Here is a 16,122-nt window from a genome sequence, read left to right as displayed (position 1 = left end):
AGCCATCGAATTCTAATCACTGTGTGCTTGAGTCCAGGTGAACGTTTTTACCACATTTGAAGAAATTCCCTCAGGGCGTTCACAAGGCCAATACCATGTTTTGTGAAGTCACCACGCCTTTGACCTTTGACCTTCGACCACCAAAATCTAAGCAGTTCATCCTTGAGTCCTAGTGAACGTTTGTGCCATATTTGAAGAAGTTCTGTCAAGGCGTTACTGAGATATTGTGTCCACGACAACGGGACGGACGGACAACCTGCCGGCACGGCGACATGAAAACAAACAAACAAACAAACAAATAAACAGTCAAATAAACATATCAGAATATCTTTATTAAGCATCGATTCACTCTCTGTGTCTGAGGGCACTGAGAGCCTAATGTCAGTACTGTATTGTCAGCAAAAGTATTTAAAAAATACAAGTATTTTTGAGATATACATTAACATCATGTTGGAACAGCAAGTGTATTTTTTTTTTTTATTATTTATTTCTTTATTTTTTTTTTACAAGCAGTTCAAAGAGGAAAAAGTCAAACCAAGCAGAAAACAATTTACACAGTTTGAGTTTATGGGCCACGGTGTTTTTCGGAAAATGACTCATGTTTAAAAGTGTTGATGGCCTCCCATCAACATGAAGGCCATCCGTTCTAGTGTTTAATGAACTAAAAGATGACAGAAACAAAACGACTCCTATAAACGCTCCATCTGGTGAAACAAACGATAAACCATTTACAGCGCGACACAAATCTACTCCCCTCCTTCCTGTGACGGTCCGACAATCTGAAGATCTATTTCATTAGCTGCTTCTGCAAACAGCAAATCCTGCCCATCCATCATATCTTTAACATCTTGTCCATCTGCTGTGGAGAAACTCTGTTTATCACTAAATGTGATTTGTTGCAGTGACATGATGAGGAGTAATGACTGGAAGAGGCTTCAATGTCCGGTTAACAGAAAAAAAGGAAGGGAGAGCTTTGACTCCTGATTGTACGGTAGCATCGTCAATAACCCTGTAGATCCCTGATGACGCTTTTATGAGTTTTTAAAATCACACTTACGGGTTGGACTGAGATCAGTTTGCCAGTGCTGTTGACTGATTAAAAATTGTTCAGCCAACTTAAGTTCAATACTTCAGATACGACAGAAGTTCAGTTATAATATGAGTCTTTAAAACAAAAGACTTTAAAGCTGCACTAATTAATATTTTCATATTAACAATAGCACAAATGGCTCAGTGTCATGTGAAAGATGTCACTTCTTGCTATGACCCCACAGAAAATTATCACCTATCTCTGCAGTTGCTCAGCTCTGTGGAGCTTTAAATGATTTAAATCTCCCTGTTTTGATGCTTTGATAAAGCCCTTGTACACTACCTGCGGGCGTGGTAAACAGGAAGTGGACAAAAAATTAACCAGAAACACAGCTGTTATTGAATGCAAACGTTGCTTCTTGTCTAACTGTTTGCTAGCAGATTCACCACATCTTTATAACGAGGTATTACATACAGTACATGAATGTTGTGTTAACAGCTTGTTCCACTTCCCCCAAGTGGCCCAAAAAAATTAATTATTGCAGCTTTCGGAATATATTTTGTAATTTTTTGTTATAACTATATCATTTTAAGGCCAAGAGCTTTCTGAATTCACTCCTGTTTGGGAGAAAGTCCTGTCTTTTGAGGTTTTTTCACCTTTTACAAAAATCTGATTTTGAAGGGAAACGACAGAGGGATGTTCAGATTTAAAAATAAAATACTGGCTACTGACAAATCAAATCAATCAGTCTAACCCCAAGTATGATATTGTGTGACACTGTGTGTGTGTGGGGAAACAATAGAGGCTGTAACCACCGCTGACACGCGATCAACCAGTCGATATCTGTCCGTGTTAAGATGTAAAACACTGCAGCTCATCTCAACATTACTGAGTTTGCTTCATAAAGAGCATTCAACATGTTTTTTGTTTGTCACTATGACAGAAATAAAGACTATTAGATGGGCACAAAGAAAAGTAAACAACATTTACAGTGATAATAGATAAATACTTTACTACAAATATAAATATACACTACATGATCAGAAAACTGGAATGTGACTACATTTTCAAATCAGGAATCCCGACATTATAATGCTCATTTTTCCACTTACAATAAGGCAAGCATCAAGTCTAACATTAGAAGATATTAGCCGCTATTTACAGGGACGCTACATCGAATTCAGCTATTATCCCTCCCAAATCTGAACTTAGAAAAAGAAAGAAAGAAGGTTTTGATTCAAAGACAAAGACCACCGAGTTGTGCAATTCAGTGCAGTGGTGAGAGTGTAATGAGACGTCCTTGATGCACACAGATTTGTGAGGGGAAGGAGGAGAGCTCAGAGCAGGAAGTGAAAAAGACAGGAAGACATGAAATGCCGTCAAGATATCCAGAGATATCCAGAGCTTCGTAATGAGGTGAGTGCGTGAGAAAGTGAACGAGCGTGAGTGAGTGAGTGAGTGAGTGAGTGAATGAAACAGTTGCGAGCACTGACAAACCACTAAAAAAGGCTTTGTGAGTGTATCCGTCTCTCTTTAAGGCTTTTTTGAAAGGAGACAGGCACCCCTGATCTGACCCACGATTCAGCAGGGAGGGAGGGGGAGGGGGGCGGACGATTCAACATGACAGCTGTTACTGCTGCATTTAGTTTGGAGTACCTGTCCAGTACCTGTTGCCTTTCTGGTGGCACGAAACTCAAATTTACACCAAAAAAAACATTAATATTTATATATTTTATCCTTTTAGATTACAGATGAAAACTAATTCTCATGAGGCATCGGGTTTACACCATCAGTGCTGTGTTTGTTTTCTACAAGTTTTCTAAAGGGAGTGAGAATCACCTAGGAGACAGTGATGCTGTGCTATATATATATATATATATATAAATATTTATATATATATATATATATATATATATTTTAAACTCGTTTCTAAGTAAAGTTGGAGACTTAAACCCACACTAATCAAACCTTGAACTGTTAATTTCACCGGTACACATCAGTATGGCTGGGAATAGAAACATCAGGAAATGTTACTATGGCAACATATTCCAGTTTGCCTCACCTGGGATCATGAGGTGGAGGCTGGGTCGACTTTATCAAATTTCTGTGGCAGTTTATCAAGAGATTTAGTTAATCCACTAAGAAAGAAGCCGGTCTTCTCTTCAGTAATCACGTCTTAATAACAGTGACGACTGACATGAACAGACCCCGCCCCCAATTTACTGATGTAAAACCTCCTGAGAGTGATTTAAGGCCAACTAGTGAAAGAGAGGAACAAAAACAGATTAAGAGAGGAAAAAAAGAAAAGACAGAACAAAGCTGATCACTTTGATCAGTGCGAGTCATTTCAAGCGAGTATCTGCTATACACATGATGCACAGCTATATACAGATGATTAGGGTTTGTTTTGTACATGTTACAGTGACTGAGTAAGATGCAGTTAGTGGGCCACATTAATAAGGAGGAGAAGCTAGTGTGAATGGCAGGTCGATTCCATGAAACCAAATTTTACAGTGCAGGGGTAATAATAAAAAAAAGAAAAAGACCTTTGTCAAAAGAAGCATCAGAAATATTGAATGTAAACACTAATATCAATACAATTCCTCCCATAGGAGAAACCATTACAATACATGCACACTTATACATACACACACACACACACACGCGCGCGCGCACACACACTGTTGTGCTTAGGGTTCTGTTTCGGATCAGCGCAAATAGTCAAAAATCAGTCACACACACTTTCATGTAGGACTGACAGTTAGTGAAATTAAAGAGTTTGTTTATGAGAAGCAAAAGGACTGTGGAGGGGTACACTATCACACACACACACACTCACTCTCACACTCACCCATTCACCCAGAACAGGCCTGGTTGCAGCAGAAGATCCCAGGCGTGATGGGGAGATGCACTGTACAGAGGGGTTTCCATGTAACAGGAAGAGTGGGCGGAGCACAGGGAGAAGCATGTAGTGGGCTGGGCCAATCAGCGCGAAGAGAAGCCTGTTGCTAAGCTACAGCCAACCACCTGCGTCATATCCCAGATCTGTGGAGACAAACAGCCAATAACAGTGACAGGAGGAGGCCTGGTACAGAGCTGCATTGTTATTGTCAGGTGAACTGAATGTAACTGAATGTTACTCTGCTCTCAGGTCATTAACCTTTTCTATCACAGATCATTTCAACCAAATGATGCAAAGGAAATGGATATAAAGTAAAGGTGAAATAAAGGAACAAACAAAAAAACATGCACCACAAGAACCTACACAACTTAAAACTCAAAGTGATACGTCACCAAAAATCTCATGTTTTAACTCCTGTAGGGTTGAAAGTTTGTAGTTTGCTTTTTAATGGAACTTAACTTAATAACTTTCATTGTTTTTTTTAACAATGATAATAAAGATCTATTCTATTATATTCTATTCTATCAGGCTCAATAGCGACAAGTTTACATGGTGGGAAAGAAATGTGGACAATTAAAAATGTCCATAAGAAAGTTTTTATAACCATCTGCCGGCATAATCCACACGAGACAAACACTTATCAATTATTTTAATTGTCAATTAATCTTCCAAATATTTTCTTAATTAATCAATGTATCATATGGTTAATAAAATGTCAGAAATAATAAAGAAATGCAGCAAATCCTCTTTTAAGTAACTATTAACTATTAAGTTAAACACAAACAGTAAAAACCACCTCATGCCCCAACGATCCTGCTCAACACCTGCGGCTAAATTTAGTATAATTAATAATAATAATTATTACGGTTATTAGCTGTCATTACATACACAACAGTCTGCATGAAAAATGGCTTCAGTTATTAAAGTAATTATCAAAATAGCTGATTTTTTCCATCCATGGTGATTTATGCCGGACATATTTCAAGTTTTGCTATTGCTACATAGCTAACGTTAGCATGACTTATATATCACTGAGGCTTTGGGTTTAGGTCTGCCTGCAGCGATATGAATCTAGGTTAACAGCAGTGTGAAGGAAATGATACTGATTTGATTCGTTTGAGTTTTGTGTAGAAGGTTCACTGTGTGTGTGTGTGTGTGTGTGTGTGTGTGTGTGTGTGTGTGTGTGTGTGTGTGTTACAGGCTGAACGCATGCATGAATTATCTGGTATGAAAGAACTGTTGTTGACCTTAACAATGCGGTCGCTTCCACAAGTGACCATCAGGCCTCTGGCTGGGTCCATGTCCATGTGGGCGATGTTGTGTTTCCCCTCGTGGAACGTCGCCAATGGTGTTCGACTGCAACACACACACACACACACACACAATGACAGCGTTTAATCAGAGTTGCCCTCTGAAGACAGGTGTACAACGTGACCAAATACTTAGAGCAGGCCTTTACTCACTCTTCTTCTTTGATGGTGTCGAAGCAGACGTCACACACACGCACTGGGAACTCGAAGCCCATGATTGGGAACGTGGAGCGTTTTGAGCTACATTTTCCACACACAGCTTTGCCGCACTTCCTGCAGTGGTGCTGTAACACAGGAAACACACCCGTACGTCAGAGCGACTCACGGCCGGGGTGAACGGCCGCCGCTTAAGGACAATGATCACGCTCTCGTACCTGTCTGAGCCCCAGAGTCTTAGTGTCCCACATCTGCTTGATGTTCCAGAAGAAAGGCTGCTCACACTTCTGACACGAGTCGCTGTCCAACCACTGAGGCGCCTGCAGAGACACGGACACGTTTAAGACCAATGTTAAAACATGCAGAAACACCACAATGAAGCCCACTAAATTGAATTGACTCTACAAGTGGAAAAGTGATGCAAAAACTCTCATGCAAGCAGCAACTGAGCCCAAAATAAAGATGAGAAATCCTAACAGCTTCCATGGTAACTGCTGTATACTACTTTGACTAATATACTGAGTGAGCAGCTGGAGCTTTAACATTTATTGTCAATTAGCATTTCAGAAAGTTACATCATCACTGGAGTATTTATTTTTTACAACAAGTCCAACTCTTGTATTATTTGTGTTTCACACTAACATCTATGAGAAGAACTATTACAAACCATAAATAATACAATTAGAAAAATAAGGCGATTTAAAGAGTGGATCCAACTGTAAACCCTGTATCTGACTGTAACTGTGTCACAGCAGCAGTGAAGCAAACCTCCTCTCTCTGCGTGTCCATGTTCCACACTGCGATGCCTCCGTCGGCCGAGCACGACACCAGCTGCCTCGTCAACTGGAGGTAACGCAGCGCCTGAACACGTTCGCTGAGGGAGTCAAAGAACAGAGACAAAGAACAGAGGCACATCTCTTGTAAGGTTAAATCGAAGCAGCTCTTACAAAATACCCACGGACAGCCTGAAACACACCGCACACTGTCTGCCTAGACCCAAACAGCAGACAGACAAAGTTAGCAACTAGCTGGTGAACATAGTGGAGAGTTTAGCAGCTGAGGGTAACAGACTGATACAGAAAACTGTTTTAATCTAAATCTGCTACAATCAGTATTTTTACTGTTTAATCCCATAAAAGAGAAGTCTATTAAATACATTTAATACAGGGGAAGGAGAAAAAAGGAGTGAGAAGGACATCACAAAGGCTTGAGAAGAGATAAAGACCGGGTCAAAACAGGATTTAGCGCCTGTCGGACAACAAGAGGACGACAACTCTCCTTTTTATTGGTGTCTGAGAAACAAACCTCTGTAAATCCTGCTGGGGTGCAACAGGATCTACGAAGGCTTGCTCTGCCACGCATCAGCGTACATGAGCTTTGCCGGTGACTAGGAAGCGTTGAAAGATGCACGTAGACTGAGAAGAGGAGATAAAAACAGAGTCAGTGCCTGGGGACAGCTGTTACTGACACCACCGAGAGCTGCCTTTGACAGGACAGTGAGGAGACGAGTGTCACAGAGGGACAAGATGGACACTGTTGTGAAAGGAAATGAAGTGGCGCAACTGTGTGTCATTTCAACACCTACAGTCCAATTTCCCTAATTAAAGGTTTTCAAGCCTCCCAGGGAAAGCTAATTCTGCCTCCATGCATGTACGAAACGGCGTAGGACTTACTGGTGTCCCTGCAACAATAGCGTCCGTCCTTTGCGGCCCCCGATGTCCCACATGATGACGCTGTGGTCGGAGGCCCCTGAGAACAGCAGCCTCTGGACGGGGTCCCACCACAGAGCTCCTATACTTCCTGGAGGAGTCAAAAGAGAAAGGAACACACACTTGTTATACAGGGACAGTGTTATGGTCTGACCTGTTGGCTCCACCTAGTGCATGCTAGTGGAACTACAGGCAGCTCCAGCCAAACACTGTGAACCTGAAGCTGGAGGACCCCCCCCCACCCTTTTCTTTTTCTCCAGTGTTTTACTGGATACCAGTTATACCAGTATCTCATTAACTGCTCCAGGAAAGAGCTGCTCTTAGCTTAGTCTTGCTTGCCAAGGAGTGTGGCACTCCTGCGGGACACAACTCTATGATCTTAAAGTATGTTATTAGCAAAGCAAATGGTCTGAATAATAAATGAGATATATTTTTAAATTATTTAAATTTGTTAAAATATGTTTTAACTCATCATTATAGGTCACTGAGTTTAGATTGATGAGCAAAAATTGTAATTTAATCCAAGTGAAGGTGTCTGAATACCCAATGAATATAATGTAAATGTTTATTATTTCACATTTAAAAAAATCCTAATTCTGAAACTAATTAATTTAGTATGGTACATTATTTTGCATTAATGCTGGAGGCTAGCTGGTAAAGGTAGACAGAAGCTCGCTAATGAGTGAGAAACATGTTAGTTAGCTTCTTGCTAGTTAGCTCACTCGCTAAATTGAAGTAGCAGTATTTGTTGTTGCTAGTACTGCTAACCAACTTGATAATTGTCACCATCTGTGTCTGTCACAGTTAGAAAGTAACAAGCTATTTTGTGTAACTTTAAATATCCACATCATCTCATTACATGATTTCCTTTTTACTTTACTACATTTATCTGAAAGCTGTTGTTACTTCACAGATAAATAGATGAAATACAGATCATATGACAGTCAATATTTAACCTCTCAGTATAATGATGATGAATGGTACATGTGAAGTGGCATTTGGGCAGCAACAAGGAAATAAATCATGTCCGCTTCACTGGGAGTGCAGGGGACCAGTGGTGAGCAAATGAAGATTTTGTCCTGTTCTGTGAACTCAGTTGTATTCAGCTGATCATCCACCCGACACAGACCATCTGTCCATTCATCTCAGAGGGTAGAGCTTATAACACATGATAAACACACCAGCCTTCTGTGGCTGTAGCCAAAATACCACACACTACTACGCACAAGCCCTTTAACCCACAGCTATGATAACTTAAAATGCTTTTAACTGCATTTCTGTTTGCTTGAATCACAGATTTTCCAGAAAAACCGACTCGCAAAACTGTAATTTTTGTCCACGTTTTCTGTAAAATATTGAGCATGCACAGGAAAGGAACCGTGGGACAGAACTGATCTTGAACTCAGACCAGTCATATGATGAATTATAGCCTGTGGCAGGTGGTGGAGGACTGATTAGGCTGTAGCTGCATGAACCACAGGGGAAACCAAACAGCGGAAGCTCCATTCATAGCCGAGTTATTGACAACGGTTTGAGCCAATGTGGAGAAACAGTAGTTATAACTTCATGTTCCTTTGCTGCAGCTACTTTTCCATGAGCTGACAGGAAAGAAAAAGAAATACTTCAGAGTATATCTAGTCAGGAAATTTGTTAACGTACTGTACATTTATATTATACTTGCATATTATATTTAATAGGGGCTATTTGTACGTTTTTTCTGCCGCCGAATGTGGTTTCTTGCAGTGTGCTAACTTCAGTAGAAAGACGTGATAGAGACAAGAGTTAACATTGGTGTTGGTTTCCGCCTCTGGAGACAGCTGTTGGCGAGTGAAAGAATAAAGTTTGATGCTGAACTTGCAATGTTTCCTCTAGACTGGTGAGCAAACAGCTGTTAATGCTAACGTTAGCTAGGTAGCAATAGCAAAACTCATAAATAATAAAAGAGTTTCTCTCACTCCGATGTGTAGCCTGAGCTTTCCATCCTAATTTCCATTACATATTTGGAAGGGACTCCACCTTGCGCTCATTAATATGTATCATCAGTTCCATTAACATGTATTATCATGAGCGCCGAGGCTCATTTACAGATCAAAGAGACAGGTAGGAAATTAAAAAAAAAAAAAAAAAACATGTTACGGTTGTACCTTTTTCTACATTTCACCATGCATACGACACACTAACATGGTCGCCTCATCTGGCTCATCCTGTTCTCAACAAGCTCCTGTGTGATAAATGGCACAGGCGAGTGTTTGTTTCACACAGTGAAGTGTCCTGGCAACGGAGTTTTTTGTTGTTGTTGTTGTTGTTATGGGATTCATTTTCTTGGCCCCGCTTCAAGTACACTGAACCCCTGATTATAACTCCCATCTGAGTAATATATTCATCCTTTGATGATGCAGGATGAGAGGGAGTTTTCCACCGTGTTAAGGACAGTGAACAGAATGATGAGCATGTTACCAGATCTCAACCCAAACAAGCAGAGATGGGGATTTCTGGAGCTGCGAGTGAGATAGTACTTTCCATTATCGTCGTCGTCCAATATGGAATTGGAATGAAATTGTTTGTGGAGCAGTGGTGTCACATCCTGCCGAGACACTGTGCTCACTCACAGAGGAAATGTCAGGCTTTTATCAGACCTTCTGTGGCAGTGAGTTGTGGCTCAACACTCCACTCTGACATAATATAGTTTGGTGGTTACAGGAAATACCAGTGGTTTAGCATATTTAACTATTCCAAATAACCTCCATCTGTTCACACCTTCTGCTTGTCACTTCCCAAAGCATGCATCCATATTTTAGCTTTTACCACTTTTATTTTGCCAAATTGTTTCAATTTTCAAAATAAAGTGTTCAGGCGATACGCTGCACTGTGAGAAAACGAATCCTGTGCTGATGATAGAAGTGATTCTTTATGTGTCTTTACCTTCATGACCCTTCAGTGTGGTGATTGTGGAATACGTCTGCTTTTCCAGTTTCAGCAACGTGATCTGTCCTGAGTAGTCGCCAACGAAGGCGTGCTGCGTCTCGTGGTCGTATCTGAGCGGAGAGTCACGGCTTCAACAGGCTTAACGTAACTGAGGGATGCTCCTATGGACTAGTAACGCACAGCGAGTGAATGAAGGATACTGTAGGCAGGAGGCCCAGGCTGTGAAGTAGTGTCTCCCCAGCATGCTGCCGCTCTGGGTGCACATCCAGCTCACACTCTTGTCGTGGCCGGTACTCACCACCCACTCGCTCTCCAGGGAGAACACCATATCCGACACGCGGTTCTGGTGGGCTGCAAAACACACGCGCACACACACACACACACACACACACACACACACACATATGGCATGTTTAACAGACACAAGTCATGTTGGATAAACATCAAACGAGATCACATCTACTCCAGTGGGCTTTATATCCGAGGCGTCGTGGATGAACGCCACCTAAGACTAATTTGCCCTTTCCATGTGCTGATCCCATCAGAGGCTCTGCTTAGTGTCGCAGTAATCCACACTAAGACTGACCAATCCCTTCAAACGATTTGTGCTCCCATCAGTCTTAATGGTCCATCTTGGGATCGCCCCTATGGTGCACGCTCTTGTTGTCAGATTTCTGTGTTTCACAGCCAGCTGGGTTTCAACCCGGTCTGAAGCGCCACATTGTTTAGAACAAGTGGCCAAAAGCTACATTGACGTGATACAAAAATCAATACCAAAACCCCTGCGAACAGTCAATACACAGTATGTGCCGATATGCTATCTATTTATTAATTATATTTTCAGCTACATTAATTGATTTTCCGCTCACTGGGGGAGCAGGAAATGAAAACAGCTGCCTGCTGCAGGAAACATAAACACAAAACAGTGAAGTGAAAGACACTGAAATGCTCCACAGAGCCGAAAGGAACTGCTGATAATTCTGTGTGTGTTCATCAATACTATGTTTGTCCCTTGTTAATATAAAAATTGAGATTAAAAAACACCGATTGGCTCATGTGCATGTTTATGCAGCATGGATGAAACCAAAAGAGCCAAAACGTACCTGCTGTATGGGTAAAAATGTAACGATTGATGAGGAGGACTGTACGTAAAATGGTTCAATTTGATGCAACAATTCAGCTATAAATGAATTTTTATCTCAATTTAAACATCAAATAAATCTAAAGAATTACTGGAGGAAACATTTTTCCTCAAATTTAAAAAGGGAAGCGAGAAGAAAAGCATTGCTGCACAGTGTGACAAACAACATTACATGCAAACTAGACAGGCTTTATGACTGTGTTAAGATGAAGTATTTGAACCATTAGAACTCGGGAGAAAATAAAACTGAAGTCATGTCCAATTTTTAAGCGACATAAAGCGATATGAAATCATATTTTCCTCTACACTGCTTTTTGTCCTCTTGTCCTCTCTGTGTTTAGTCTCTATGTCTGCGAGGACTTCCTCCCACAGTCCAAAGACATACATGTGGTTAACTGGTGACCTGTCCACGGCGTTAGCAGTATAGCTAATGGATGGATGGACGGATGCATTTAAGTGCCTCATGACCAAACCGTGGACATGGATCTGGCCTCTGAGGCTCAAACTTTGATCCTCTCTCTCCTTTTCCTTTTATTTGTTTTCCTCTTTGTATCTAGTCAAAGTGTTTCCTGTAACCTGCTGCTCTCCTCGCCGTCCGACGGAGCAATAAATTTCTTTTGTCCCTTGTGCAGTGTGCACAAAAGACACTGCAAACATGTTTACATAATAATGCAACACAGATTCTTGCCAAGTAATTAATCTGAACTACAGAGAGAAATGATTTCAATCATTCTGTCATAATAATTTATAACCTGACTGAACACATGTAAGCCGGTTTTGATCACCGGCCACTTTCCTTGTCAGCACCTACGAGGAGAGCAGCTGCCAAAAGGCAAATGGCAGCGTTAAGCCCTGCCTGGCTTTGAAGTGCATACACACATCTTATTGCCTGTTTGATCAGATTGTGAGTCATGTTTTTTCGCTGTTCGGGCTCTGCTGCTTGATTCTGCATTAAGTGGTGGAAAACCAGATGGAGCATTCCAGTGGTGACATGTGGTGTTTGGTCCTCTAAAGTAACAGCCCAGGCCAAAGCCCCCCCCCCCCCCCCCCGAAGCCTGATTTTTCCACTGAGGAGGCTAAATGGATGTTGATACAGTCACAGGAGGAGTCATCCAATCACGACAGTATGAGAGGAGATGAAATCAAGAGGGAATGACTGTATAAGGGCTGTGGCTTTTCCTCATCTTCAATATCAAGAAGCAAAAATAGGCAACACTATGCTCAAGGATACACAGACTGAGCTCTGGCGAGAAACACATAACTTTGTTTACAATACAAGAGACCTCCACAGTTAAATGTGACTTTAATGATACACAAGAGGCAAAATACTTCTAATAATAATTTAACTTAATTATGGAATAAAAGGGTTGTTTTTCCCCCCTTCCTGGAAAATACGGTGGCCCTGAGAGCTCAATGCACCGCAACACAGGCAAATACAGAAAACATCTTCATCCATGAGTGTTTGCAGCACGTGTTGTCAAATTGATGAAGATATTTTGCTTGTGTTTTGTCTATTTGAGCATTCAGGGCTTCTAAAGTTTTATGGACAGTCGTATAGCCCCCTTCTCCACTGATTCTAAATTTAGTGTGCTGATGCGTCATTCGTGCTTTATGTAGCTGTCCCCTTTAGAGTCCCTCGTTCTCACCTGGATATGTTTTGACGTGGTTCATCTTGTTGAAATCTTCAGAGATGAGAAACTCCTGGAAGGCAAGTAAACACACACAAAGTTTTAACTCCAATAACCATCCTGCCCCCACAGGCATGTGGAGGAGTCTAAATATTGAGATTGTGGCTTCTTTTAAACCAGATATGCAGGCTTTTCTTTTCTTTTCTTTTTTAAACTAGACTGTTTGAAGAACTGTAAGAGTGAGCCTGCAGCAAGAGTATGAGGCCATTTGTTTGAGTTAGCTCCACTCACCACAACAGCTCCGTTGTCCTGGCCTATGAAGATGCGTCTGCTGTCATGGTGGTACGACATGCAGGAGCATGGAGCTAGGGGAGAAAGAAGCAGATATTCTCCATGAGCCGGGGACATCACTGTACACATGGCGTGCTGCAGAGAGGTTCGTATTGTAGAGCTGTACTGTATCATGTGCAAACATTCACAATCCCCCCCCCCACAGAAACAGTGCAGTCTTACTTACAGGAGACTGTGTGGTAGATGCTTGGCCAGTACTGACCGCTGTCTCTCTTCAGCCATACCCGGATCGTCCTGAAGGAAAATGTCGAATCATCACATTCAAAGCACTCTCCTGTGTCTGATGTTACATGCAACATCCGCTCAATGATTCTGTTTTTATATACAGACCTTTAAATGCATTTATAATCTTTAACTTACTGTATATAGGGGCCTACTTTAAACTGAGACAAATACATACTTGATGAGACTTGGCACTTATCGATGGAAATATCCATTGAAGAACGCCCTCGTCTAGGACTAAGACTTAATCCTCGTCTGGGAAAGCAGCCCTAATTCTCTCTACAGACAAAGCTCGGTTCTGTTCACTAAACAGCACAGAAAAGGGCGAGGATTACAAATTTATTAGTTTCAATAATTTCAGTCGGGGAAATTATTCTTGGCAGGTCACATTTTCAGTATTAGCTAAATGCCGCCCCCACCATGCACACACGCTCTGCAAACATCACTGTTGACACCACATTACAGAGGTGATGACTCAGAACTGAACCACTTCTGAAACTGTGCATTTCAATTATTGTATAAAAATATTAATTATTATCTACTTCTAATCCTGCATTTCATACAACAGTTAGTTTCCGAATCAAGTGATTTGATTGGACGAGAGGCATTCCATGAGCACTGGGACTTTTAACTACACGTATCACTCCGCTTCACAGGTGCTCTATTAACCGTTAATTAGCGTTACATTAACGGTCGTTAGCTATGTTAGCTTGTAACAAACTTTGCAAAGATGAATACATTTCCAGAAACAACATTAGAATGAAATGATGTGTGGTCGTCAGTAGATGATGAAGGGGAAGAAGCCTGGATGCTTCAGCGCATTCCTGAGGTAACGTGTTGATAAAGTAGTAAGCTAGTGTGCACTGTGAAGGTCAGGAACATGTTTATTTGCTGGCTAGCAGCAGTCTGGTACCAGTCCAGTTGCGGGACTATTTATGTTGGCGTCGACAAAACGATAAATACAAAAACAAATCATAATCTGTTGTTACTTATTTAACTAATATGGAGTCCGTGAGATGTTGTATAACAGAAATATCACACTCGATGTACCTAAGACCGAATCACAGCCATGCTGATATTCAGTACATAACTCCCTCTTATGTGATATTGCTTAAGTATATACCATAAAGACCTTTTGATAGTTTTTGTGTGATAATTATTCTTTCATGAAGTGTCGTGCTTTAAAACTGTTTAACATATTATGGTACAAATTTTTTAGCAAAACCCCTAAAAACAACAAGAGAAACAGAGCAACTCTGCAAAGCTCATATGTACTGTTTTGTTGTATTTTTTAAAAACCACGTGGTTTTCGGTTCAAGTGCATCTAAAATAAGTTCCCATCGACCTTTCAAAAGGAAGCAGGTTTGTGGTTTTACTTCTATTCCAGTAAAATATCCACAAAGTCAAACTGTAAACAACACCAAAAGCCTGTTTCATCGAGGAACCGGAATGTTAGACTCTGCATTATCATCCCACAACTTCCCTTTTGAATATCAAATGGTTTAGATGTGTGATGGAAACTGTATGGTGTTTCTTCACAGCACCTAAGTTCCCTTATCTTATTGAACGGGGATGTTGCGTCTTCACACTCGAAGCCAAACATGACAGCCACAATAACAGACAGTGAGTGCTGCTTTCAGGTTTTGTTGAAAACGTGGTATTGATTTCAATCATTCACGAACAACCACAATAAAAGGGTTTTTAATACACCAAAGTTGTCGGGATGTGATGTTCAGGGAGACCCCAGCTTGTATGAACAAGCATTAAATCATGCGTAACTGACTATGCCACGCCAGTATAATGCAACTTGTAAATAAGATGTATTAACAACTTATAAATGTGCCCTTTGTTACTACTGTGTTCATCAAATTTGAATACAAAGTCCATCTGAAAAAGTTTCATTAAAAACACCTCCGATGAATAAAATCTTTGTAGATTACGACGAGCACTTGAAGGCACCAGGTCGTTAGTTTTGAGAAAGTAATGTTTACTATGAGCTGTAGCTTGGTAGCTAGCCAGCTGCTAAGCGTTAGGTTAGTCTAACACGTTTGAATACAATTACGCGAAGCAGAGCATGAGCCTTAAAACGAGACGTTACAGATTGAAAACCAAATGTTGTTTTCCCGTTCACTGTTGTGGTTATTTGTTCGCGGATATTTAATGGAGAGGTCTCATCCTAGATGAATTTCTCTCCCCACACCCTCCTCCGCTAACCTCGGTTCCATATGGAATATCACGACCAAAATATCTCATCATGAGAGCGAAAAATGTAGTTTCTTGTCTTTCGATTAGTCACTCTTGAACTAGTGCACCGAGAATTATGAGTGTAATGACCAGCAAATACACGCAGCCCGCTAGCTACTGGTGTAGGCTACCGTTAGCCAGCCAGGCAAACTCACCTGTCCTCGCTGACCGTGATCACTCCATCTTCTTTTGGTATTAAAACGGCCGCGTTGACAGTGTCTGAGTGTCCCTCGATCTTGTTCAAAAGAACCGGCCTAGCGGTCTGAGGCCTCGAATGAATCTCCGCAGCCATGGTTTTTGACTAGCCAGCAGTGTTTTCCTTCAGCTGGTTTTCCTCCTCAGTCGCCAGTAAAGGAGGATCAGCTGACACCCGGAGCTGCTGTCAGGATTACCGTAATGGCCGCAAGAATGCGCCCAACACATTCAAATGAGCCGATTCAAGCTCAACAGATGCCATATTAATCACAAAGCAAGTAGGTCAGAGGTCTCAGGGGCCCCGAGTTT

At 41.3% G+C, this 16,122-nt stretch overlaps 1 protein-coding gene across 1 annotated transcript; it reads right to left on the bottom strand.

Annotated features, from left to right (window-relative positions):
• Positions 1 to 344: 344 nt before the first annotated feature.
• Positions 345 to 15,947, bottom strand: wdfy1 (WD repeat and FYVE domain containing 1). The gene is made up of 12 exons (XM_022760504.1): positions 15,774 to 15,947; positions 13,319 to 13,386; positions 13,093 to 13,166; positions 12,820 to 12,874; positions 10,233 to 10,383; positions 10,030 to 10,142; positions 7,072 to 7,198; positions 6,167 to 6,272; positions 5,617 to 5,718; positions 5,396 to 5,526; positions 5,180 to 5,288; positions 345 to 4,075 (listed from the first exon to the last, which is right to left on the bottom strand). The coding sequence occupies exons 1-12, from the start codon at positions 15,908 to 15,910 to the stop codon at positions 4,016 to 4,018; spliced, it is 1,233 nt and encodes a 410-aa protein (XP_022616225.1). The 5' UTR covers positions 15,911 to 15,947; the 3' UTR covers positions 345 to 4,015.
• Between the last annotated feature and the right edge of the window lie 175 nt (positions 15,948 to 16,122).

Source organism: Seriola dumerili, unplaced genomic scaffold (genome assembly GCF_002260705.1).
Source record: "Seriola dumerili isolate Sdu_G_001 unplaced genomic scaffold, Sdu_1.0 BDQW01000337.1, whole genome shotgun sequence".
Taxonomy (NCBI): Eukaryota; Metazoa; Chordata; class Actinopteri; order Carangiformes; family Carangidae; genus Seriola; species Seriola dumerili.
The sequence above is the reverse complement of the archived record's forward strand: the minus strand, read 5'-3'. Positions and strand labels throughout refer to the sequence as shown.